The following is a 26,808-nucleotide window of genomic DNA, read 5'->3' as shown; positions in this document are numbered from 1 at the left end:
AAATCAGAGTTTTGATGCAGGGATGTTAGGGTGAGGTTAGACACATTCTGAGATGCAGGGGCTGATGTCTTCATCTTCCAACGTATGCTTATATCTGAGACATAGTCATTGTAGTATTAATATTTCAGTGTCTTTTTTATTCTCTATATCCATATAGCTATATCTGGGCTTCCCTGGTGGCTCAGATGGTAAAGAATCTGCCTGCAATGCAGGAGACCCAGGTTCAATCCCTGGGTTGGGGAGATCCCCAGTGGCTACCCACTCCAGTATTCTGGCCCAGAGAATTCCATGGACAGAGGAGGCTGGTGAGCTACAGTCCATGGGATCACAGAGTAAGACAGGACTGAAGTGACTTAGCACATGGCACACAAATTTATCTAAATTTCCCCTTAGAATTTGACATTTTAGACCCTTTCCAATGTCTCATTTTTATAAACAATGTTTCCATTAATACATTTGAAAACATGAGAACAGGTCTTCATTACTTCCTTAGTCTGGATTTCAGTCCCATGATTGTTAATTATTAAGTCATGTCAGCCCCTGAGCCTTACTTTCCTATCAACAAACCGGGTATGAATGGCACTAACACGCTGGCTGCCTAGTATCCTGAGAATTCTCCAGTTAGTGATTGGGACTGAGCCTAGAACAATGCCTGACACATAGCAGTTCTTGCTGTTAGAGATTCTGAGCACAGAAGTAAGACCCTGCTGTCTCCTCCAATAAACCATGAATATTTTGAATTACAAGAGAACTTCCAGAAGACTGAAAGTTCTCCAAGACTCCAAAGAAAATACCTGTGCTCTGGAACCTCAGGCACTGTGAGCAATGGGAAGAAGGGCTTCTTTTGGGACAGAGATCCACCATAATGCCCTCAATCCTGGTGCAGAGATGCAGAGGGAAGATCTGACCTACACACCTCATTGTCTAATCTGGTTCCCCGCAGACTCTCTTTATCACACCCCTTAATCCTCCATAGTTACTGAAGCCCAGGAAAGACTTTGGCAAGGCTCCCATGGGCTCCTGGCCCAGGTGACCTCCTTGAACTCCTCTCACCCACCTAGTAAGCCTTCTGGGTGCAACATGATACCTCTCTTTCATCTTGCTTACTTTCCTGGGTATAGGGCTGAACAGATAAACCAGCTTCCTATAATTCTGGGGTAGAAAATGCATGGCAAAGCAACAAAGGGTACATTGAGTCCACTTGTCCCATTTTATAGACCAGAGAAACTGAGGCTACATACAGGAATGGAGAAAAAGGAGCTTTGAAGTCAGCCAGACTTGGTCTTAACTCCCAAATCTATTGCTTCTCAAAAGTTACATAATATACTTGTGCCTCAGTTTCCTCACCTATAAAATGGGTTTGCTGGAAGCTTCCCTCCCTTGAGGGGCCACTATGGGCATCACCTGTGAGGACATCTCCCGTGAATGACACCTGATCAACACAGGATGCTCTGCAAATGGAGGCATCATGAATGGCTCCAACTCCCTTTGTGTCCACATGAGGAAGCTGGGGCCCAGAGTGGCAAAGCCTTGTCCCAGGTCACATAGAGAGTTGGCCATAGTGATAGGACTGAGCTACTTAAGTACAGTTCAGTGGGGACTCACCTGCCCATGGGGACACTGTATGATGTAAAGGGTGGTGACCACAAACCTGCAGGACAGAAACAGGGTTGGAGTCCTGGGGTCCTTCCCACACAGCCCCTGCTAAAAGAGCTCAGATTCCACCTGCCTGGAGGCCTCTCCCCATCCTTCTGGGAGGACTGGTTCCCAGGACTCCGTGTACATCTCACCCAAATCAGGCACCTAGCTCGTGCCTAGGTACATGCACGCGACATTCATTTAACACATCCTCACACAGTCCTGGAATCCACAATAGCAGAGCAGGGAGACTCAGAGGGTTCTCGTCCTCTCTCCCTTCATCACTCAGGGAGACTGAAGCCCAGAGAGGGAAAAGGATTCATCTAGAGTCACACTCAGAGCCAAGACCAAGTCTCCCAACCCTGGGGCTTAGGCTTTTCCTGCCTGGCCTTGTCTGTAAACACTCCTCTGAGGAATAAGCCTCAAGGGTTTCCCCCAACTGGTCATGTTCAATCTTGGTGCCCATACTCCTATGGTACACAAGCTGCTAAATGCTTCTGGCCACCTTTTCCTCACCAGCTCAGAGTCTGCCAGAGGCTGTTAAGATGATATTACTCCATGTCTAACCCTTAATACCCTGTCTTCTAATTTTTTTAAATCAAGCTACTAATCAGCAAGCCATTTAACAAACTCTGGAATTGTAGCTATCAGGGTATCATTTGCTTGAGAGTTCCCTCCATTTGTTTACATACTAGGTCTGGGACCCCTGCCCCACAGAAAATGCTGTGGGGGAAACGAGCCCAGTAAGGGGGTTGCGGGCAATGAAATGAGCTTGAGGGCTGGAGAGTAGAAGAGTTCATGGGATTACTCAGCCAGAAATATTCTCCAGGGCCAGCTCTGTGCTGGTTCGGCATCAGAGCTGAGGGCACAGAGCTCAAGAGGAGGGTGAGAAAGCTCCCACGTCTAGGGGTGATGATGCATAAAAGATGAGCATGTGCCCATCACCGGGCCAAGGGGGGAAGATGCTCCACACAGGGAAGAGCAACATGCAGATGAATAGGCCAGAACGCATGATCCATGATGGTCTGTTTTGTCTTCCAGTGTATTCCCTGGATCACAGTGGGATATTTGCTGAATGAAGAAGTGGATGGATGAAGGAATGAATTCAGGAGCCTTGCATGACTGGAGGTGTGTGCTAGAGACCATCAGGCATGGAGAGACGGGGATAGGCCAGATTGCGATGGCCCCAAATACCCTGTTAAGGCCCCTGCACTTTCTCCTGGGCTCCCAGGGAAGTGACAACAGCAAGAAGTCACATCCAAATGGGACTCCTGCTTCTACCTGTGGGTTTACCTGACGGCAGTTGACAGAAGTGAGTTTTTCTACAACCCTGACTTCTGGGAATATTCTAATCATGGGCAGGCTCTTGTGGAGCTGACAGAATGCAGATTGACCTTCTGAAGCCTCAAGTGCAGTCCCAAGGAGGAGCCATGGTGGGCCTGGGACCAGTCATTCCACCCACCCACCCTGAGCCTCAGTTCTGGGCAAGGTGCCCCCCAAGAGAGTTCTCAGGTCACCACCAGCACTTTGCCCAGAGTTTAGCCATGGCCAAACAAACTGTTGGAGGGGAGGCAGGCAGAGTCCATCTTACCAGACAAGAGAGTAGCTGAAGCCCAGGACGGAGCTGACCAGCCCGAACTCCGAAGAGAGGCAGGCGAAAAAGGGGAAGTGGGACAGGCCAACTTCGATGCCTCCGATCAGAAGCACAAAAGCTGGGAGAGAAGGGCCAGAGACTATGTGAGTTCCTCTTCTCACAAGCTCAGGGAAGACTCAGGGCAGCTATGGGGCTTCATGTGCCTTGCAGTCACAGGTCTCAGGACTCAGGGAGATGAGTGAATAAGTCCTAGATTAGCCCAAGGAGGAATGTAGGGATGTCTGTCATGTATTCATGTTACAGAGCCTTCCTGGTATCTCTTCCATGCCAGGCACTGGGCTAACTATTGAGATGAAGAAGACTTGGTCCCTGTCCTTGATTAGCTCACAATATGATGGGCAGAAACAGACAACATAAATGAACAAACAATCACTACAAGTAAAGCACCATAATGTATACCATAGCAACACAGAGAGCAGGGATGTCCTGTGTTTTAAAACCTCTTGTAAAGTATTATATTTATACACTGTACCCTTAAGGCAATGATAATACTAATGCTGTCACTGCCTAGTTCTGAGATAGTCTAACAAATCCAGTAAAATGTAATTGGGCAGGGTGTCCTTTCTAAGTGTCTGCTTTGGGCTAGGGCACAGAACAGGCATCAAGGACACAGGAGGAATGAACAAAGTTCTTGCTTTGAGATACTTACAATACAATAGGGAAGACAAGAAGGAAAGTAAATGATGTGATATGTATGATAGTAGAGGCATATTCAGAGTGCTATGGGGGCGAGAAGAGGAAGTCATGGACCTCACCTAGGGTCTGAGTATGAGGGAAGGCATCCTGGAGGACAATTAGCAAGGCCATGAAATATAAGAAGGAGTTTGTAGGTTGGGAGAGAAGGAGGAAAAGAAGGATATTCCTCACTCAAAGGATGGGAGATGGTTGGTTGGGGTGGTCAGTATTTCTGTGAATGTGAGTGGTGGAAGATGGGCAGGTAAGGGACAATATAAAAGGAATAGTTGCTGTGAGGTTAGAAGTTGCAAGAGCATAAGTTTTAAATTTACCCGAATTCACCCACCATGAAAGCAGACAGAGTGAATAAGATAGCAAAATCATAAACCCACACACATCTACAACAAATCTAAGTGACAAGACCCATTTGATATCAACATCAGATTAAGAGGAAGCAGACACCAGACAATAGGGTCTTTGAAAGCCCAAGAACAGAACCAAAGTTGCCAACAGATATTCACAAGAAATTGAAGCTGAAATAACAGCAGAAAATGGGCAAGGTGCTGAAGGTCATGATTCACAGGTGAGAATCAGCAGACCTTGGTGTTAGTAAGTCTAAAGATGCTGGATCTATTGCAACCCATGAACTCACTATACTAAATATCCAAGTCCCCTCCCAGGACAAGCCCAGGGTGGCAGAGAAACTGTTGGCAGTAGGAATTCAAAATGAAAAAGATAAGAACATTAGGAGCTGGGAACTAGTGAGTCCAGACAAAAGTGGAGGAAGAAGTCAGCTCAGAGAATGTGTGGTTATAATGAGGATACATATATAAAATGACTTCGTGAAAACAGAAGAGGGAACCCTTGAGCCATGAAGCAAGAAACAATGTCCTGGCCCAGCCAGATGCTCAACATATTCATTTTCAAGGAAACACAGGTCAAGACAACAGTCAGATAGTACTTCATACCTACTCAAATGCCTATATCTTTTTAAAATGAAAATAGCAAGTGTTGGACAGGATGTGGAGAAATTGGAAACCTTCACACCTTGCAGGTCAATGGAACCAAATGGAGAGCCCAGAAATAGACCCATACACATGTGTAGTCAATCAATTTTCAACAAAGGTGCAAAGGCAGTTTAGTGGCAAAGACTAGGTTGTTTGTTTGTTTTTTTAATTTTATTTTATTTTTAAACTTTACATAATTGTATTAGTTTGCAACAAGTAGTGTTGCAAATAAATGGATAGTCAAAGGCAAAAAAAAAAAAAAAAGAGGAATTCATTCTACACCTTACACTATAAGCAAAAAATTAATATTATCATAGACCTAAATGTAAGACACTATAAGACTAAAACCTCTAGAAAGAACAAATAAGAAAATCTAAGTGATCTTAGATTAGGCAAAGATTTCTTATATGATACCATAAAAAGAAAAATGAAAATATTAGACTTCCTCAAAATTGTAAATGGCAGCTCTTCAAAAGACACTGTTGATAGAATGAAAACACAAGTCACAGATTGGGTGAAAATACTTGTGATTCATACATCTGATAAAGTACTTATATATAGATTATATTAAAAAGAAAACTCTCAAAACTCAACAATAAGAAAACAAAAACAACCCAATTTTTTAAAGTAGGCAAATGATTGAAAAGACAATTCATCAAAGAAGGTAGAGGGATAGCAAATAAGCATGAAAATATGCTCAACATCATTAGTCATTACAAAAGTGCAAATTAAAACCACAATAAGATACCACTACATGCTTCTTGCTGCTGCTGCTGCTGCTAAGTCGCTTCAGTCGTGTCCGACTCTGTGCGACCCCATAGATGGCAGCCCACCAGGCTCCCCAGTCCCTGGGATTCTCCAGGCAAGAACACTGGAGTGGGTTGCCATTTCCTTCTCCAATGTATGAAAGTGAAAAGTGAAAGTGAAGTCGCTCAGTCATGTCCGACTCCTATCGACCCCATGGACTGCAGCCCACCAGGCTCCTCCATCCACGGGATTTTCCAGGCAAGAGTACTGGAGTGAGGTGCCATTGCCTTCTCCATCATGCTTCTTAGAATGGCTGAAATGAAAAAGACTGACCATGTGTTGTCAAGAACAAGAGAAACTGAAACTCTCATACACTGAGGAAGGTAATCAAAACTGGAAAAAAATCACTTTGAAAAATAGTCTGACAATTTCTTTAAAAATATAATCTACTTCATGGTCTTAATAATCCAGACATCCACTCATAGGTATTTACCCAAGAAAAATGGAAACATACAAGGACTTGTAATCCTTTTAGCAGCTCTATTTGTAATAGCCAAAAACTGAAAATAAATCAAATGTCTGTCAACTGGTGAATGGGTAAACAAACTGTGGTCTCTCCATATAGTGGAACACTACTCAGAAATGAAAAAGGAATGATTTCTGATACATGCTAAACATGTATGGATCTCAAAATAATGATGCTGGTGAGTGAAAGAAGACAAATAATTCCCCCAAGGTGGGGCGGGGGGGGGGGTGCGGAGTGCATTACATGTGATTCCATTTATATAATTGCCTGAGGCTGGGGGTGATGACCAGATACAGGTGGGAAGAAGAGAGTACAAAGGGGAAAAAGTTAACTCTGGGGTTCATCATGATGATTGTGGTAATGATTTCATAGATGTAAACATTTGCCATGGGCTTTCCAGGTGGCTGAGTGGTAAAGAATCTGCCTGCCAACACAGGAGACGCAGGTTCAGTCTCTGGATCGGGAAGATCGTCTGAAGAAGGAAATGGCAACCACCTCCAGTATTCTTGCCTGAGAAATCCCATGGATAAAGGAGCCTGGTGGGCTGAAGTCCATGGGATTGCAAAAGACATGACTGAGTGACTAAACAACAAGAAACATTTGCCAAATCTTAACTTATATACTTCTAAGAGATATATCATTTTGGTTTTAATTTTCATCAAAAACTCTTAAAAACTAGAGAGAAGGCGTTTGCTCATAGAGGACTGGAACTCAGGAGAGAGAACTGAACTGGACAGGAGAGGTTTGGGAGTCATTAGATTAGGGATGATTGGACTGTAGGAGAGCCCAGGGCATGGGGAACAAAGAGGCCTCAGATCAACGGCCAGAGAAGTAAGCACAGTTCTTTGAGGAAGCATCTGAATGCTTACTGATAGCAAGAAGGCAGTCATAGCTATCACTCAGGAGAGATGTTTAGTGCAGGTGACAGAGAAGCTACCTTCTAAGCCTTTATTCTACGATGTCTAAAGAACCTCCGAATTTAACTGGGAGAAAACGCCCACAAATGAGCTTTGAAACTCTGTGGGCTCAACATTGACCTTGGGTAGGTAATAAGCTGAAAAGAATGCTGACAGTCCACAAAGTGTGTCCCCTGACCCCAGAGAACCCCTGCCATGGGGTCTCTGAGCAAGAATTTCCGTGGTGAAAGTCCCAGCAGGTGTGAGGCAGCGCGTGTACCTTGGGCCCACTGCGGGACCAGCAGGGGCTGGTAACCTTCCGAGAACAAGAACATGACCTTATTGGCTGTGGCCCCAAAGGCGACTCCATAGGACCATCGGTTACTGAAAGTGCCCACGAAGTCCAGAGGTCTGTGAATAAGAGAAACAAGTCATGAAGCCAGAAGTGACTCACTCCCACAGTTCACCTCCAAAGTTAACTACCCCACGCTGGGGAGGAATTATTGATTAGTGAACTATTCATTTCCTCTGTGGCTCAGCAGTAAAGAATCCGCCTGCAATGCAGGAGATGTGGGTTCAATCCTGGGTCTGGAAGATCCCCTGGAGAAGGAAATGGCAACTGACTCTAGTATATTGGCCTGGGAAATTCCATGGACAGAAGAGCCTGGTGGGCTACAGTCCATGGGGTCGTAAAAGAGTTGGACACGACTTAGAGACGAAACAACAATATATCCTGAGGCCCTCTGTGCCGATCTTTGGGCTAGATGTGGATTCAGGGTACTCAAGTGAGGGAGACAAAATCTTGCCCTGGAGAAGTTCCAAGTCTGGGGAGCAAAAGCAAGGACATCAGCAGCCATGACAACAAACAAAATGGGCAAGTGACTCACTTCTCTGAGCCTGAGCTTATTCATCCATCACATGAGGATAACCACCTCTACCTTGTTGGGGTTCATCAGAGTAATGTAGTTAAAGCGGATGGTCCAGTGCCTGGGTCACAGTCAGTGTGCAATAAATGCTAACTGTATCATCAACATTATTATTAATTACAGAGTGATGAGGCAGAGATGTGAAAATTAGAACTCAAGGAAAAATGTGGTAAGGGAAGCAGAGATTCAGAATGGCAGAGCCAGAAAGGCCCTGAAATCTGCCTGGACCACCCAGCTCTCCTGGGACATGACTCATGCTTGCTGCCCTCAGTGACGGGGAACTCTCTCCCCTCTGCTTTCTGGAGTAGCCATGGTGCTGAGTGTGGGAGGGCCCTTCCCACAGTGAGCTGAGCCTCCTTGAGATGTTTTAAGCATAGCTGGGCAGCCCTGGGTGCTGAGGGCACAATGGCTTGGAACTGCATTCTGAATTCTCTGGGCATTGGGTGGGTTGGGGAAGGGAGGGGCAGGGCTATTCTTGGTGGGGAGGTAACTAGGAGTTAGCCTGGCCTTACAAATGGTGTTGGTCCCAAACACAGAGTACCCCAAGCTGTAGTTATGAACCTTGGCTCAACTCACACGATCATTCCGAAGCGGTTCCGCAGAAGGTAAGTGTCATTTCTCTCTCTGTGTTGCTCTCTTCTTTGCAGAAAGGACAAGACCAAAATGATGAAAAACTATAGGAAGAGAAGATGAGTTTGCCATCAGGGAATGTTCATCCTCAGACCCTCTGTGCCCTTACTGAAGGAGAGTGTGTGGGTGAGCAGAGCACTCAGAATGTCTAGGACTCAAACTCCAGACTCAGGGAGCTGGCTGTGTGCACCCTTAAGCTTCCAGAATGTTTTGTACTGAGCTTCCTTTTGTGTTGGCCTAAATGAACATGGGTTCAAATCTTTCTTTCCCACTCACTGGCTTGAAGGGAGACTTAACTTCTCTGAATCTCAGTGTCCTCTTCTGTTAAAAAAACAAAACAAAACAAAACATAATTGTTAGGTGGCAAATCCTTCTTTGCTTTTTATTCCTGTGGATTCAGTCATCTCTCCGATACTTGATGCCCCTTTCCTGTTTTCCTTTTACTAGAAGTATCCCAAGAATTATCAACATTTGCCATCTCCATTTCCTGACCTCTCACTTGCTCTTCGACCCCCTAACCTGGCTTCTACCACCATCACTCCATGGAAGCAGTGCTGGTCAAAGTCGCTAATTACCACCTTGTTGCTCAACCCAAACGTAAACATTAAGCCAGGTCTGCTTGACCTCTCAGCAGCATTCACTGTTGACCTTTTCCTCCTCTTTGAAATACTGTCTTCTCTATGCTTCTGTCAGCCACACTTCTGGTTTTCTTCCAGTACTTCTCAGTCTCCTTTGCTGGATCATTTTTTACCCAGCCACATGTGGAGGTCCCCATGGTTCTCTCCAAGGACCGCTCCTCTTACTCCTGACTCTCTCTTCCTCAGTGATCCTACCCATGTCCATGCTTTCCATGGCCACCAAATACATAGAAGACTCACAAACTTAAATTTCCAGCCCAGACTTGGTCCAGAATTGTATGTCCAACTACACAGTTAGTATTTCTTTTTGATGTGTTGGATGCTTTTAAAATTCAGTATGTCTTAAATGGAACTCATGAGTTTCCTCCCTGTCTTGTTCCTTTACCCGCACCAAACTTGAATCTCTTCTAATTTTCCTTAACAAGGGAATGGCAAATACCACCATCCTTCCAACTGTGCAAATCAGAAACTGAAGAGTCATTCTCTCCCTTACCTCTCTAACCAACCTGTTAGTAGGTCCTACTGATTTTACCTACTGAACATCTTAAGTTGACCACCATCATCTACGATGATGTAAAATTACCTCACCTGGACCTCTGCAACCATCTCCTCATTGGTCTTCCCTCCTCTCTTGCCTGCCTCCAACCTGATCCCCACTTGCAACCAGAGTGATCGTTTCAACACTGATCTGATCCCACCACACTCATGCCAGAAATCCTCCAATTACTACCCATTGTATTTAGAACAAAGACAAATCTCCTTTACACAGGGTCTGGCCCTGACCCACCTCCCCAGACACTTCTACCTCATTCTCCACTCCAGCCCCACTTGCCTTCTCAGCTCCTCACACTCTCCATGTTCCCTGCCCCCATGGAGCCTTTGCACAAGCTCTCCTCTTTGCTTGAAATGTTCTTTATTACATCTTCCAACAGACCTTAGCTCCAGCATTGCTTCCTCAGAAAAACCTATTTGGACTTCCCTACAAGTCAGTGTTCCTGACTCTTGGGACCTTCAAAGCCTTCTTCTGCCTGTGTTTTTGGTGCATAATGTAAGTCAGCAAGTCTCTGCTGACCTATTCAGACCCCTGTGGAAGCCTGTGTATGGGGGGGCGGCTCCCCTTCTCTCCCCTCACTGACCCTCCTCTGCCTTCACTTACTGATGGGATGAGGGAGTAATGGAGGAACAGCTCCATGTCCACTGAGATGTCACAAGTGCCGTTTAGCTGCCTGGTCCTGAAAAACAGCCAAAATACTCATTCACATCATCAGTCACTGTTGTGGTCATTGACCCTTCAGCCTTGAGCATCACTGTCAGGAATTTGACTTGTAGCCCACTGAGATCATCTGATCTTTTTTAACGTCACTTTCTGAGTCAGTGCCGCTCACCTGTGATGTGTCTTCCCTAAGTGGATTAGTCTTCTTTAACTCTTTCTCCAGCTTAATTATTTATACAACTGTCCTACTAACTGGCTCTAACTCCTTCTTTCCTTGGTGACATAGTCCAGGACAGATTCAGGTTTCCTTGGAGCCCAAAGCTTATTATTTGGATGTCCTTTTCAAATAAAACTACAAAAATATCTTACCTGCTCATATTTTAAAGAAAACACATCACCATGTAAACAGTTAACCAAGGTGCCTCCCACCCTCCCAGAGCCTTGGTGGGGTCCTGCAAGTGAGAGGTCCTGAGAGTTAAGCTCCAGAAACTTCACACGAAAGCAGTCTTTCGACATGGTTTTTCGTTATCAGAGGTCAAGAAGTATCTGCTCACTCTGATTCACGGCTGGGCTACTGGGGCAGGACAGCAGTCATCTGGACAGCAGGCTATGGACTTTGTCCTCTCCAGACCTCACAGACTGCAGGACAGGGCTGCTGGGGTCTCCTGTCTGAAACACATGCCAGCAGGCTTGTGGCCTCTTTGAGAGGGACCTGCTCCTCTTTGGGGTCCCAGCACAGTTTTTCTTGCCACTCTGACTTGCACTGCACCACCTCAGCACGTGCTCACCCTCCAGATCCTTGCTCACTAAGTGCCCCACTCCTGCAGCATCCATCTGGCCATTCCCCAGACTTCCCTCCTGGCCAGCTTTCCCCTCAGAAGTCTCAGGGAGGAGCACTTCTCAGGGGAACCCATGAACATAACATGTGTGTGTGGGTGCTAAGTCACTTCAGTCGTGTCCGACTCTTTGCAACCCCATAGACTGTATACAGCCTGACAGCCTCCTCTGTCCATGGGATTCTCCAGGCAAGAATACTGGAGCAGGTTGTCATGCCCTCCTCTGGGGAATCTTCTCCACCTAGAGATCGAACCCGCATCTCTTGTCTCCTGCATTGGCAAGCAGGTTCTTTACAACCATTGCCACCTGGGAAGCCGGAGCATAACATATTCCCTTGAAATTCTTTGCAATTCCAGTATTCCATGGTAATGTCTAAACCATAGGACTGAAATATCCTAGAAGTGGTGGGGTAGTGGTGGTGGGGACTGATGCTGTTAAAAATGTGGTAGAACTGTAAAAATCAGAACTCCAGTTTTTGGAAGGTAAATTAAGCACATACATCAATCTCCCCATCCTATACAAAAGCCTCAAATTTTAAAAGAAAGGAAAAAATATCCATATTTGAAAGCAGGAAAGAAGTCTATCAGGTACACAGAAACTATTAGAAGATGCTGAATGATGGAGTGCAATTAGGACAAGATCAAAGAGAAAAAGCATTACCCAGCATGGCTGCAGACTGTGACCACGAAAAAAGTGCTCTGCATCCACATGCAAGAGGCTGACACAGGTGGGGGCTGCTGACAGACCACAAAATGAAGAGTTGGGGGACCACAGACCCAATGGTCCTCTCACCATGCTGATCAGCCAGGGGCAAGGAGTTTATCTCTCTGGGAATAGTATACATGCATCAGAGAGAAAAGGCAGTGCCCCAGATCACAGGTGGCACCTGGGAGGGACCAGGCTCTTTGGATGAAGATCGGCTGCTGAGGTACCCCATCTATCGGCACATCCCACCTCTACCCTGCTGCACGGAAAGCACACTTTAGTATTAGCTGCAGCAGCAGCTGCCACCCCAAATAAATATCCCAGTGGAAAGCTCTATCACAAAGATAAGCACCCAATCCAGAACCATCAAACATGAGGAAAGATTACACTATGAAAGGGAGCCAAAAATTCAACGGACAGAGGTGGTTACTCCTGAGGAAATGAAGTTAATACAGAACTTCTTTAAGACACAGTGTAGAGGAAATTGTCCACAAGAAGAATGAACCCAGGAGGAAGATAATGTTGCTGTTTAGTCACTAAGCCATGTCCAGCTCTTGGCAACTCCATGGGCTGTAGCCCGCCAGACTCTTCTGTCCATTGGATTTCCCAGGCAAGAATACTGGAGTGGGTTGTCATTTCCTTCTCCAGGGGATTTTCTTGACCCAGGGATTGGACCTGCTTCTCCTGCACTGCAGGCAGATTCTTTACCACTGAGCCACCAGGGAAGCCCCCTAGGAAGAAGTAGAGGGATGCAAAAAGTCACAATAAGCAAAGAAATTAGCAAAACTTCCCATTATTCCCGAGCACAGAATTTTAAACACACACATATATATTAACACACACATTGTTAGAAACACAAGGACTCAAAAAGACCTGTTCTAAAAGATACTGGAGAAAATTCTCAATTAAGAAGAAAAACGAATCTAGGAGGAAGGGAAGGATTTAAAAGCAACAACAAATGGAGGAATTGGGGGGAAATAGCTAGATAAGTAATTATTGTGAAATAAAATGTTTGAAATGTCAATTTGGAGTTGAAATACCAGATGATACCTCACATGGAAGGGTAGGAACACATGTGGATATAAAGGGAAGTGAAATGATGACCAAGTTCTTGTCATGTTTAGGAGGATGGTGTAGAAATCTGTTTTATTTTTCTGGGATTTATAAGTAAAATATAATTCTAAGTAAGTATGTTAAAAGTCCACAGTTAGCTACCAGAAGGATATAAATGGAAAGCAAATCAATGTGCTAAAAAGTGAATAAGAAGAAATAAAAATTCAATCACTCCAGCAAATCACAGGAAAAGAAAAAAATGAAATAAAGACCCAAATTGAAACACCACAAGAACAAAACTATCCAAAGAATAGTAAGCCACCGGCAAGGGAAGAAATACCAACATTCAATAAATTCTTAAAATTTCAACTAGTAATAAAAGGAGAAATTAAGATGAAATGCTGCCTTATCTATTTTTACTGTTTATCTATTTGCATGGCTTTACAGGGTCTTAGCTGCAGCATGCAGGGTCTTCAGTCTTTGTTGCAGTATGTGGGATCTTCAGTTGCAGCATGTCAACTCTAAGTTGGGACATGGAGGATTTTGTTCCCTGACCAGGGATTAAACCTGGGTCCCCTGCACTGGGAGCATGGAATATTAGCCACCGGACTGTTGCCCTAATGGTCTGGGAGTGAGCGACGAGAATGAAGACAGAACAGGAAATCTGGTGCAATGGGTCATGGGACTTGGCCTCTATTGGACTGAGGGAGTAATTTTGATTAATGGTTCCTATGGAATTGTATGGGACTGGTCCCCTAAGGGGTATGTAGTCTCTAATTGCTCTCATAAAAATCAGTCCTACAGTCCTCACAAAAGGCTGCATTGGCAGGTGCATCAAGTCTTTGACCATACTAATATTACCACTCATTCAGATCATCTAATTATATGGCATGTTAGTGGCATGTCATCCCCCTTCCCACAACTGGATAAAGGAAGAGGGCAAGGAGAGATTTGGAGACTGGCTTTAAGTCTTAAAAAATTCCAAATTTGGGATGAACATTATTCCGATAAAACTCATTATTTATTGATATTTAATACCAGTACAAACTGGACATTTTATATTCAGTCTTGCGTGAGAGATTCTTACGTGCTCTTGAAAGGAACAGTTTCTATCAATGGAAGCGTATAAGAACTTTCTTGCCAGGACTGCAAATTATATACTTGCTTAAATTCTTCACTTTATAATTCTAATCACTCATTTGTTATATTAAGAAGGAGATTGGGAATATATGGCTTCCAGTAAATCAAACCAGACCTTGGGAAGGCTCTCCTGAAACACATGCCCTTTTAAAGGTTATAAAGAAAGTACTACAACATTTCAAAAGTTTATTGGACTCCTTATAGCAGCTATTGTGGGAATTATCGCTATAGCCCTGAGCGCAGCAGTAGCTGGAGTGGATTGCATCAGACGAGACAGCGACTACATTTGTACACAGCAGTGGCACCAAGATGCAAGTTCTGCCTGGGGAGTCAAACCCACATAGACCAAGAAATTAATGAACGATTGATTGATTTAGAAAATGCAGTTCTCCTACTAGGGGACGAAGTACAAAATTTTAAATCGCAACTTCATCTTAAGTGTGATTGGAATATCTCTTCATTTTGTGTCACACCTCACAAATATAACCAAAGTGAATATACTTGGGATCAATCATTTAAACATTTGAGAAGACATGTTCGTAATAATTTATCCTTAGATATTTCCCGATTATGGCTACTATTTCTAATATGCAGAATGCTCACTTACAATTACTCCCAGAAACTGATTTATTTGAAGAAATTGAGGAAAGCTTACATAAACTTAACCCCATGATGTGGATTAGAACTTTAGGAGGAGACTTGCTTGGTACTATAATATCAGGATGTATGTCTTGAACTGTTTTGTGTCTAGTCCTCAGATGCACGAGAATTGATGAAGAAAAAGATTTGGACTATGCTCAGACGGTGTATCTACTCCTGAAAAAACAAAAGCAGGGAAGATGTACTGGGAATTCCTAACAATGTACTTTCACAGCCTTGAGAAATTCCACAGAAATAGCACCTGGAAAAACAGCATATATTAAGAAATTGTAAATATATATATATATATATATATATATATATATATAAATAAAAGAAATTCTGTTAATGATAATCTTTCATGGTTTTCTCAAGAATAATCTCCTTGTTACAACCCCCCAAGGCCAGACCCAGAAGGGAGTATGACTGGGATCATGAAAGCATGGACCTTGTAACTTCGGGTCAGCATCAGGCATGAACGCTGCCTACGCACTTGCTAATTGTTTCCGAGACTAGCCCAAAAGTGAGAGGCCTGGGGAAAAACAAGGGGATCTGGACTGTCGGTGTAGTGTCTTGGGAAAGATAAGATAAAAAAGTCTTGTAGTCTGCAATTCGGAATAAAAGCTGGACTCAGAGTGGACTCTGCACCTCAGTCCAATAGAGGCTGCAGGCCCCCTGACCCATTGCACCAGATTTTGTGTTCTGTCTTCATTCTCGTCACTCGCTTCCGGACCATTAGGACAACACTGGACCTCCAGAGAAGACCCTGTCTTATCTATTAAAGTGGGAGTTATTGACAATACTACTCAGAATTACTGAAGGTCAAGACAAGTTGGTATTCATTTACTGGTAATCAAAGTGCAAGGAGATACAGCCATTCTGTGGATTAATTTTGCAGTATATACCGAGAGCTGTTAAAATACAGCAATTCCACTTCTCGGAATTCTAATTCTAAAAAATATACACTAAGGAAATAATCAGAGAGATGACTGGGGACATGTATTAGAATGCTAAAAATTTCATTCTTCCTCCCCCCCTCCCTCCTATGTGTTCTTAACATTTTAAATGTAATATATGCTTATTGTAAAATATTCAGAATATTTACAAATGTAAAAAGTACGAATACAAGCCCTTTTCCCTTCCATAATTATGTTTTTGTAACCTGTAGTTTCAAGCAAAAATGGGACCAGACCTAAGTTGTCTGATTTGATTGATTTCTTCATTTAATCAATAAAAGAAAGGAAAAGATTTTTATTAAAGAAGGGCAATTTCTCATGTCAGAATATACAGACCCACACATCTCTTTCTGTGGGGTGACTCTGCCTGCACATATTCACTGCTGGACCTGTCTCCTGCTTGGAGGGCTGAGACGAGAGTTAGTCTGGCAGTGGCTAGAAGCAGGTGAGCTCAGAGACAGTAGAGAGTGGAGCTCTCTAAATAAGGGCTCTATCTATGCGTCCCCTCCAGCATGAACAGGTGACCTTGACTTGGGGTCAACCCAAGTTAGAAGGCCACTGAGACCCCCTTCTTGGTCTCTGAGACTCACACTATTTCCTAATGGGTCCAGGGCTGTTGGGGCAGATCTGTTGAGGGGTGAGCCACAAAACAGCACCCCCAAGTGTAGAAAATCTAATTTCCACAGATGACAGCTTGGAACTGTGTTTGTGATATATTGTTAAGGGAAACATAGTATAAAACAACATGATCCCAAGTTGTGAAGTGTGGTTATCTCTGTGTAGTGGGATTTGAGTCCATTCTACTTTTTAAAAGTGATTTTCCTGAATTTTCCAAGGGTACTGCATAGATGTAGTGCTTGGCAACTGCTTAGAACAGTGCTTAACACAAAGTAGACAGCAATGAACATACACTGAATGAATGACTGGGTTTTGTAATCAAGGAAAAGACTGGAGGTTTTTTGCTCAGGTCCCAGAGCAATAAAACACCATTCTGAAGGGAAGTTGCCCAAGAATCAGCATAAAGTGAAAATATGCAAGATTTGTTCTATGATGGGGTATTAATTATAAATCTTTCATTAATTAAAAAGATAGAAAATTTAAAAATTGTTTAATAAATAAAAAATAAAGATTGAAAATTAAAAGTAATGAGGATGAGTCCAAGCAATGACACAGGACTGGTACATCTAGCGCACAGGTCATCTGCATTCCTAACTTCTTTCTCTGACGCTCCTGTGCTGATCGCCTGCTGGGGGCAGTACGGTGTCTCTGTGCCCCACAGTCCTGCTTCCTTTGGTCCTAATGTTATCACTCTAAGGTCATCAAACATATGACAATAGCTTTTATCGATTGATGTCACTTTATCATGTATCACTATCTCCTTAGGAATTCTGCTATTTTATGTTATCTTAAGTAGTCTTTACAAGTCAGATCAGATCAGTCGCTCAGTCGTGTCCGACTCTTTGCAACCCCATGAATCGCAGCATCCCAGGCCTCCCTGTCCATCACCAACTCCCGGAGTTCACTGAGACTCATGTCCATCGAGTCAGCGATGCCATCCAGCCATCTCATCCTCTGTCGTCCCCTTCTCCTCCTGCCCCCAATCCCTCCCAGCATCAGAGTCTTTTCCAATGAGTCAACTCTTCGCATGAGGTGGCCAAAGTACTGGAGTTTCAGCTTTAGCATCATTCCTTCCAAAGAAATCCCAGGGCTGATCTCCTTCAGAATGGACTAGTTGGATCTCCTTGCAGTCCAAGGGACTCTCAAGAGTCTTCTCCAACACCACAGTTCAAAAGCATCAATTCTTCGGCACTCAGCCTTGTTCACAGACCAACTCTCACATCCATACATGACCACAGGAAAAACCATAGCCTTGACTAGACGAACCTTTGTTGGCAAAATAATGTCTCTGCTTTTGAATATGCTATCTAGGTTGGTCATAACTTTCCTTCCAAGGAGTAAGCGTCTTTTAATTTCATGGCTGCCCTCACCATCTGCAGTGATTTTGGAGCCCAGAAAAATAAAGTCTGACACTGTTTCCACTGTTTCCCCACCTATTTCCCATGAAGTGGTGGGACCGGATGCCATGATCTTCGTTTTCTGAATGTTGAGCTTTAAGCCAACTGTTTCACTCTCCACTTTCACTTTCATCAAGAGGCTTTTGAGTTCCTCTTCACTTTCTACCATAAGGGTGGTGTCATCTGCATATCTGAGGTTATTGATATTTCTCCTGGCAATCTTGATTCCAGCTTGTGTTTCTTCCAGCCCAGCGTTTCTCATGATGTACTCTGCATAGAAGTTAAATAAGCAGGGTGACAATATACAGCCTTGACGAACTCCTTTTCCTATTTGGAACCAGTCTGTTGTTCCATGTCCAGTTCAAACTGTTGCTTCCTGACCTGCATACAAATTTCTCAAGAGGCAGATCAGGTCTGGTATTCCCATCTCTTTCAGAATTTTCCACAGTTTATTGTGATCCACACAGTCAAAGGCTTGGCATAGTCAATAAAGCAGAAATAGATGCTTTTCTGGAACTGTCTTGCTTTTTCCATGATCCAGCAGATGTTGGCAATTTGATTTCTGGTTCCTCTGCCTTTTCTAAAACCAACTTGAACATCAGGAAGTTCACAGTTCACATATTGCTAAAGCCTGGCTTGGAGAATTTTGAGCATTACTTTACTAGCGTGCAATTGTGCGGTAGTTTGAGCATTCTTTGGAATTGCCTTTCTTTGGGATTGGAATGAAAACTGACCTCTTCCAGTCCTGTGGCCACTGCTGAGTTTTCCAAGTTTGCTGGCATATTGAGTGCAGCACTTTCACAGCATCATCTTTCAGATTTTGGAATAGCTCCACTGGAATTCTATCACCTCCACTAGCTTTGTTCATAGTGATTCTTTCTAAGGCCCACTTGACTTCACATTCCAGGATGTCTGGCTCTAGGTGAGTGATCACACCATTGTGATTATCTTGGTCATGAAGATCTTTTTTGTACAGTTCTTCTGTGTATTCTTGCCATCTCTTCATAATATCTTCTTCTGTTAGGTCCATACCATTAAGCAGATTGTAATAACTCCTTTTCAAAATGAGGAACTGGAGAGGTTTCCTAACTGGCCCAGGAGGAGGCGAGGCTGGGAGCCAGGCACCGCTGTATGACACCATCCTCCCAGCCCCCGCTGCCAGCTCACGTGGCTCCTCAGAGCTCCAAGAGTTCGCTGACCTTCTGGGCTGCGGCTGACTCATCTCTGATCCTAAATCCAGCCCAGCACCTGGCACAGACAGGATTAGGGCATGTTTGTTAAATTCCATGGGGACTTCCCTCAGGAAGTTGAGGCCCAAAGAGGGCCAGTGAGCAGAAAACGTCACAAAGCCCAGGTTATTTCAAGTCCAGCTCAAGGTGCTCTGTGAGTGTGGCACCGGCCATCCTGGGGGCAGAAAAAAGGGAAGTGGTTCTGCTGAGAGCAGAGAAGGGTTGAGAAGGAGGAAGAGGTGTGTGCAGTGTGTTTGTGTGTGTGTGTGTGTGTGTGTGTGTGTGTGTGCGTGTGTGTGCATAAGCATGCCTGTCCATGTGATGGCTCCAGCAATGAGGCGGCCTGTGTGCCAGGGTCTCTGGGGTCAGTCCAGCCCCACCTCTGTGACTCCCTTCAATCCCCTAACACACAGTCTCCTCCTAGTCCTGCCTGGAGCTGGAGGCAGATGTGATAGTATGCTCAAGATGGCTTGTATCAGCTTAGGACTGTCACATTATCAGGAATTTTGCAAGCCAGTTTGTAAACACCACCCTGGTAAAAATTAAAATATACAAATGCATAATTAAATAAATTATTAAAAAGGATAGTAAAGCCTGAAAAGCCATCACTTCCTAATTACTTTGCTACCTTTTGCTGTGATTTATCTCTGGAGGTTATCTACATCTGTTATATGAGCAGGATGAAAACTCTACGTTATGGATTGTGCTACTCCCGTGCCTCCCTTCACACCTCCATTCAGAGACATCACATCATTAGCTTGAAATCAGCCAGGCTGGGAGTATTTATACCAGGGAGATGGGGGAGCACTATAAATCAGGCTCTGATTTATGTTCTGAGACTGTCTAGAAAGTGACAGAGAAAATGTTAACAAGGCAGATTAAATTTAAACATGTTTGTAGCCATTACATTATGAATAGCAAAAAAAAAAAAAATGGAAGTATTCTTCTAGAATTTAAAATTCTTATCTCATTCATCCAAAAAAGAGTTTCTGGAAAATGAAATTCTGACTCACACCTTGTTTCCACTGTTGCACATTTGTCTTACTCATTAATGTCAATAAATATATCAACCAACACTCATGTCGGAAATAAACTCATGGGTCAATGGCAGGTTGACTACATATACAAGAGTCCTGGCAAAAATCAATGAAAGCATTCTGTGAGATTGAATTGGGTCTGTGCAGTTTGCAAGAAAGATCATTGTATATTTGTTATTTGTAAATTGTGTGTGATAATCTATTCTATCAGTACAATTCCTTGCTTTTGGACCAAAGAAAAGTTTTCTTTCTTGGGTTGGAGAGGGACTCTCACTGGCTGTTTCTACCTCCTCATATGCCAGACCCCATCTGCTCCTCTGTCCTCAGAGCATCTGGGGTCAGCCCTCTCCAGACTGAGTGCCCCCTCAGCTCCAATCCATGGGCAGCTGACCTGGTGTCCCTGGCCTCCTGCTAGGTGAGGGAGTGTCTGGAACTCTCCTGCCCTGGGTTCCTGATCACACAGTGGACTGAAGTCCTTCACCTGGTTAACTAGTAGCCTGAGTGCTCTGCACACCTGGCCTCGTGATCAATGTCCCGCTCCACGCTACAGGCTGTGGGGGACAGGGCGGGCAGAACACAGCAATCTTGCCCAGAATGGCCCCTCTGTCCTCCAGAGCCGCCAGCCTCCTCTGAGGCCCTCATGCAAAGGCACCTGGCCAGGAAATACCACTTTGAGCCCACCCAGCCCTGCTCCTAAAAGTGCTGTGGCTTCCTAGTCTTAGATGAGCCCAGGGTCTCAGTTTGGTTACTTGTAAACTGAGATAGTTGGACTGCGTGGGACTCAGTGCACAATCACAGCAGGGAGCCCACTTTGTGGAAAAGTCTTCATACATCTGTGTCCCCCACTAGAGGAGGTGCTCCCTAGGGGCAGGGACCTTCCTCATTCTTCTCATGTGCTCGCTCCTGACCCAGCATGTGGCAATGACAGGTGCCCACTATTCTTAGTCATTCAGTCGTGTCCGACTCTTTTCAACCGCATGGACTGTAGCCCACCAGGCTCCTCTTTCCATGGGATTCTCCAGGCAAGAATACTGGAATGGGTTGCCATGCCTTCCTCCAAGGGATCAAACCCAGTCAAGGGATCAAACCCAGGTCTCCCAAGTTGCAGGCAGATTCTTTACTGTCTGAGCCACCAGCGAAACCCTGGTGCCCACTAATGCTTCCTAAATGGATAGATGGAAAATCAACCTTTCTCAAGGGCCTACAGTATGTCAAGCTATTCCTCAAGGATATGCTTTTATTAACTAATTTCAGCCTCATGATAGCCCTGTGAGAGGTACTATCATCACCCCATTTCACCTATGAGAAAATGGAAGCAGCAGAAGGTAAGGAAACACATCCAGGCTTCCCAGCCAGTGAGCGGCAGAGTCTGCATCCCCCTCAGGCTTGCCTCTGACAGCTTCCCCAGAAAGTCAGTCCCATGTGCCCTTCTGCCTGTTTCTCTCTCCATTGCCTGCTGCTCTGTCCCTGTCTCTAGCTTTCAGTGACTCTCTGAGAATCAGGGGAAGTTCTACAATGAGAGACACACTGATACCCTGTTTTGATTCCATTTTTTCCCCAGGGCCGCTGTCTGTCTTCTCTGAGTGTCCAAATCGGTTTTTTCTCCTTTGCCATGACTACTCCCTGGACTACTCATCTGGACCTTGCTGTACAGCTAGGATGAGGCTTCCCAGGTGACTTAGTAGGTAAAGAATCTGCCTGCAATGCAGGAGATGCAAGAGATTCGGGTTCGATTCCTAGGTCAGGAAGATCCCTTGGAGGAGGGCATGGCAACCCACTCCTGTCTTCTTGCCTAGAGAATCCCATGGACAGAGGAGCCTGACGGGCTACAGTCCATGGGGTAGCAAATAGTAAGACACGACTGAAGTGACTGAACACGCACGCATGTACAGCTGGGAATGATCAGCTCTGGTTGGTAACCTCCATCAGCGGGTGAATATGGGCTGTTTTCATGCACGTGTGAGTCCTCAGATCTACCCAGAGGAAAAGCCTGGGATTTGGAGTTAGAAACCTCATGAGCTGGGGTGAATCATTTCTCCTGCTGAATCCTTGGTTGCTTTATCTGTAGAATGGATGGGATGCCAGCGCTTTCCTAGATCCTTAGAAAATGGATAGGAATGGTGATTTGTTAACTGAGAAGTACCATGCTTGCTAGGCCTCAGGCCTGCTTCCACCTTCCCTACGAATACCTGCCACAGATGCTGTTTCATGAGGTGGGAGTGGAGTATTCCAAGCAGTAGCCTGGCCCCCAGCAGACTCTGGGGTCCCTCCTGGATGTGGGGTCTGACATTATCAAAAGACACAGGAGCCACAGAACCAAGGAGCTGGACTCCTGGCTGGGTGTCTTGGCTCCACTGTTTAAGCAGCTGGTCAACTGACTCAGAGGGACAAAATCGGCTGAGCCAAGTTGGGAACAGAGCTCTTTCCCAGGGCAGAAGGACTGCAAGAATTTTCCTGTCTTGAGCAGGGCACTGTAGTAAATAACAGAGCTTTACAGTTTATAAAGAACCCTCATCACCAAGGTCTCACTGGATCCTCAGAGAACACCAGTCAGAGGGAGACTATCACTTGTTCTTGGTGGGACTCAAACACATGTGATAACTTTAAGATGAGCTATTGATTGGCCTTTTGTCTCTGGCCTGGTTCTTTGTTCCATCTTCTCCCAGGGCCTCCCTGTTTCCTCCTCTGGGTGTCCAGATCTCTGTTTATTCTCCTTTGCCTTGACCTTACCCCTTCAATTGGAGCTTACTGTTCAGAGAAGAATGGTCTGCATCTGGTAGCTACCCCCTTTTTGGAGAGAGTGTATAGAAGTGTTTTCACCCATGTTTGGCAAGTTCAAGCAGAGTTACCATGCGAAAAATGGGTGATTGAAGAAGACAAAGCCCCCCCCCCCTTTTTTTTGCTCCCTTCCATTCTTAACTGTCCTAAAAAGCACCATTCATTTTTATTTCTTTCATAACCTTACCCTTGTTTACTGTGCTTTTCCTAATAACTGACTCCTCACCCTAACATCTTTTTTTGTCTTTAGCTGAAGATGGTATTTAGGGTGACAACTTCAGTCATTTGGGAGAGTTAACTCAGTTTTCCTAGGTATCTCCCACGTATTCAGGAGGTATACACGTGCATGTGTGCTAAGTTGCTCCAGTTGTGTCCAACTCTGTGCGACTCTAGGGACTCTAGCCTGCCGGGCTCCTCTGTCCATGGGATTCTCCAGGCAAGAATCCTGGAGTGGGTTACCATGCCCTCCTCCAGGAGATCTCCCTAACCCAGTAATCAAACTTGTGCCTTTTACATCTCCTGCATCAGCTGGCAGGTTCTTTACCACTAGCACCACCTGGGGATCCCATACAGAAGGTATACATGTTATTGAATTTTTGTTTATCTCCTGTTAATCTTTTTTTATTATAGGAGTATCTTTGTCAAGAACCTAGAAGAATAGAGGAAATATTATTTTTTCCTTCCCCACAATAACATCTTGCAACAATCTAAACGGAGAATCCCCTCATACCAGGAAGCAATGGTTCTACTTTTTGAGTAGTCTTTTTAGTTTTAGAATCATTTAAGATGAAATGTTTGATGCTTTTGAACTGTGGTGTTGGAGAAGACTCTTGAGAGTCCCTTGGACTGCAAGGAGATCAAACCAGTCCATTCTAAAGGAGATCAGTCCTGGATGTTCTTTGGAAGAAATGATGCTAAAGCTGAAACTCCAGTACTTTGGCCACCTCATGTGAAGAGTTGACTCATTGGAAAAGACCCTGATGCTGGGAGGGAGTGGGGGCAGGAGGAGAAGGGGACGACAGAGGATGAGATGGCTGGATGGCATCACCGACTCGATGTACGTGAGTTTGGGTGAACTCCGGGAGTGGGTGATGGACAGGGAGGCCTGTCATGCTGCAATTCATGAGGTCGCAAAGAGTCGGACACGACTGAGAGACTGAACTGAACTGAAGATGAAATGTTTAAGTTTAAATGTTTGAGTGAGAATTCTTAATTCATGACGTCTAGACATGACTTTACAGCTCTCAAATGCCTTTCATATTATTTTCTCATATGATCTTCACAAAGCTGTGGGTTAGGACAGGGGTTAATAAGTGAGGAACTGATTAACAGATGAGGAAACTGAGGCTTGAAGATCTACTAGAAACTACAGAGCCAGGTTCCAAACCCAGATCCTCTGGGATCTTCCCATTCTGTAACTTCAGAATGAAGACAAACTGAAATCTGTTCACTGACCCAAGAACCTACCTGTGGTTCTCTGCTCAGGGCTCCCTGCCAAATTACATAAAGCATGCCTTCTTCCCGGTTCCATGAATCACCAATAACAAAGACAGTCACCAGGTTTCTCAAAAAACTAAAAATAGACTACCATATGACCTAGCAATTCCACTTTTGGGTACATATCTGAAATTTCACTTTTGAAATTCCACTTTTGGGTACATATCTGAAATTTCACTTTTGAAATTCCACTTTTGGGTACATATCTGAAAACAACAAACACACTAAGTTGAAAAGATACATGCACCACAACGTTTGTAGCAGTACTATTCACAACAGCCAAGACATGAAGCAACTCAAGTGTCCATCATCAGATGAATGGATAAAGAAGATATCCTTTTCAGCCACAAAAAGGACAAAATGTTTGCCAGTTGCAACAATATGGATGGACTTGGAAATTATGCTAAGTGAAATAAGTCAGACAGAGAAAGACAAATATCAATTGATATCCTGTATACGTAGAATCTAAAAAATACAACAAACTAGTTAATATACCAACAACAGCAACAAAAAGCCAGACCCATAGATATAGAGAACAAATTAGTGGTTACCAGTGGTGAGAGGGAGGGCTTCACATGTGGCACTAGTCATAAAGAACCTGTCTGCCAATGCAGGAGAAATAAAAGATGTGGCTTTGATCCCGGGGTGGAGGAGATCCCCTGGAGAAGGGCGTGGCAACCCACTCTGGTATTCTTCCCTAGAGAATCCCACTGACAGAGGAGCCTAGCTGGCTGTGGTCCATAGGGTTGCAAAGAGTCGGACATGACTGAAATGACTTGATGCCTGCATGCATGCAGTGGCAAGAAGGAAGGGGGGAGAGGCAAAACAGGGGTAGGAAATTAAGAGGTACAAACTATTATGCATAAAATAAACTACAAGGATATATTGTACAATATAGGGAATATAGGGCTTCCCTACTAGCTCAGACAGTAAGTCGTCTGCCTGCAATGCAGGAGACCTGGGTTCGATCCCTGGGTCAGGAAGATCCCCTGGAGAAGGAAATGGCACCCCACCCCAGTACTCTTGCCTGGAAAAGCCCATGGACGGAGGAGCCTGGTAGGCTACAGTCCATGGGGTCACAAAGAGTCGGATACGACTGAGTGACTTCACTTTCACATGGAATATAGTCTATATTCTATAACTATAAATAGAGTATAACCTTTAAAAATTATGAATCACTACACTGTGAAACTGTAACTAATGTTGTACATCAACTGTACTTCAACTGTACAAAAGTAAAAAATTACTTTTTTAATTAAAAAAGAAGACAGTTGCCAGGAAAACACTGTTGTCCAGCATGACTTGTCTCAAGCTGGGCCCTGATAACTCACCTTGCATTTGGAGGAAACATCTTGGTGGAAAAGCACTGCTTGCCACCCTGGTGAGCAATCTGCTTCTCTGAATTGTTCTTTGGGCTTCTCTGGCCTCTTGTTGAGTGCTTCTGATATTCTGATGTTCTGCCCAGTTTATGTCACATCATCCAAAATTCCTCAGAGAAAAACAAACATATAGTCAAATATTTACCAGAGAAATGACAGTATGTGGTGGCCTCCTTCCTTGTTTGGGAACACTACTGGCTGTTCTTTGGCTCTTCCACCCTTCCCATGCTTTCTCATTCAGAATCAGGAACTGCCCTCCTATTTTCTCTTTCTGAGACTCCTGCAATCTTTTTTAGTCCCTGCTGGCTGTGGGCACTGGCTCCTTGAGATACTGAAGCTTTGTTCAGCAGCTGAGGCCTCTTTAGCTAGCTGTAAAAATTATTACAGGCAATAAAGTAGGACTCTGCCTACTCTGCCTCAAGGCAATAAACTAGGAAATTAGGACCACTGCCTTCAAGATTCTCTCTGGAAACAAGACCATTTGCTGGGAGGAGGGGCTAGAGACAAATTCAAAACAGAACCCTACTCCTGTAACAGAACCCTACTCCTGTAGCAGAACCAGGGCTAGCTGTCCACCAGAAATTCCTACTCCCTTGCCATTGAGTGAAGCTGCTGCTGGCAAGGACCTGCCCAACCAAGGGGCATATTTCCCAGCCCACCCCCGCATCTAGGAACAAACATGGGACCAAGGCTACCAATGGAATGCGAACAGAAATGATGTGCATTACTTCTGGGCTAAGACAGTTAAGAAGCAAGTGTGTTTTTCTACCCTCTCCTTCCCCACCTGCTGGTTTAGGATTCAAAGGCCTGAAAAGAATGGCAGGGAAGGAGCCTAGGTCCCTGAATCACCATGTAGAGGAAACTGTCCTCTATACCAGGGGTCCCCAACGCCTTTGTCACAGACCGATACTGGGCCATGGCCTGTTAGGACCCGGGCCACACAGCAGGAGGTGAGCAACAGGCAAGCAAGCAAAGCTTCATCTGTATTTACAG

General features: G+C 44.6%; 1 protein-coding gene across 2 annotated transcripts in view; it reads right to left on the bottom strand.

Annotated features, from left to right (window-relative positions):
* Positions 1-26,004, bottom strand: part of LOC102407903 (stimulated by retinoic acid gene 6 protein-like) — a 43,724-nt gene extending 17,720 nt beyond the window's left edge. Inside the window, exons 1-6 of one of the 2 annotated variants that reach the window (XM_044940064.1) lie at positions 25,768-25,999; positions 10,494-10,569; positions 8,646-8,743; positions 7,424-7,554; positions 3,230-3,350; positions 1,606-1,651 (exon numbers count right to left, since the gene is read on the bottom strand). In XM_044940064.1, coding sequence (XP_044795999.1) covers positions 1,606-1,651; positions 3,230-3,350; positions 7,424-7,554; positions 8,646-8,743; positions 10,494-10,569; positions 25,768-25,787 — 492 coding nt within the window. In that variant the 5' untranslated portion in view covers positions 25,788-25,999. Of the gene's footprint in view, positions 1-1,605; positions 1,652-3,229; positions 3,351-7,423; positions 7,555-8,645; positions 8,744-10,493; positions 10,570-25,767 lie in introns of both variants that reach the window. The other variant, XR_006550002.1, reaches the window with a different exon arrangement.
* Between the last annotated feature and the right edge of the window lie 804 nt (positions 26,005-26,808).

Source organism: Bubalus bubalis, chromosome 3 (genome assembly GCF_019923935.1).
Source record: "Bubalus bubalis isolate 160015118507 breed Murrah chromosome 3, NDDB_SH_1, whole genome shotgun sequence".
Classification (NCBI taxonomy): Eukaryota; Metazoa; Chordata; class Mammalia; order Artiodactyla; family Bovidae; genus Bubalus; species Bubalus bubalis.
The sequence above is the reverse complement of the archived record's forward strand: the minus strand, read 5'-3'. Positions and strand labels throughout refer to the sequence as shown.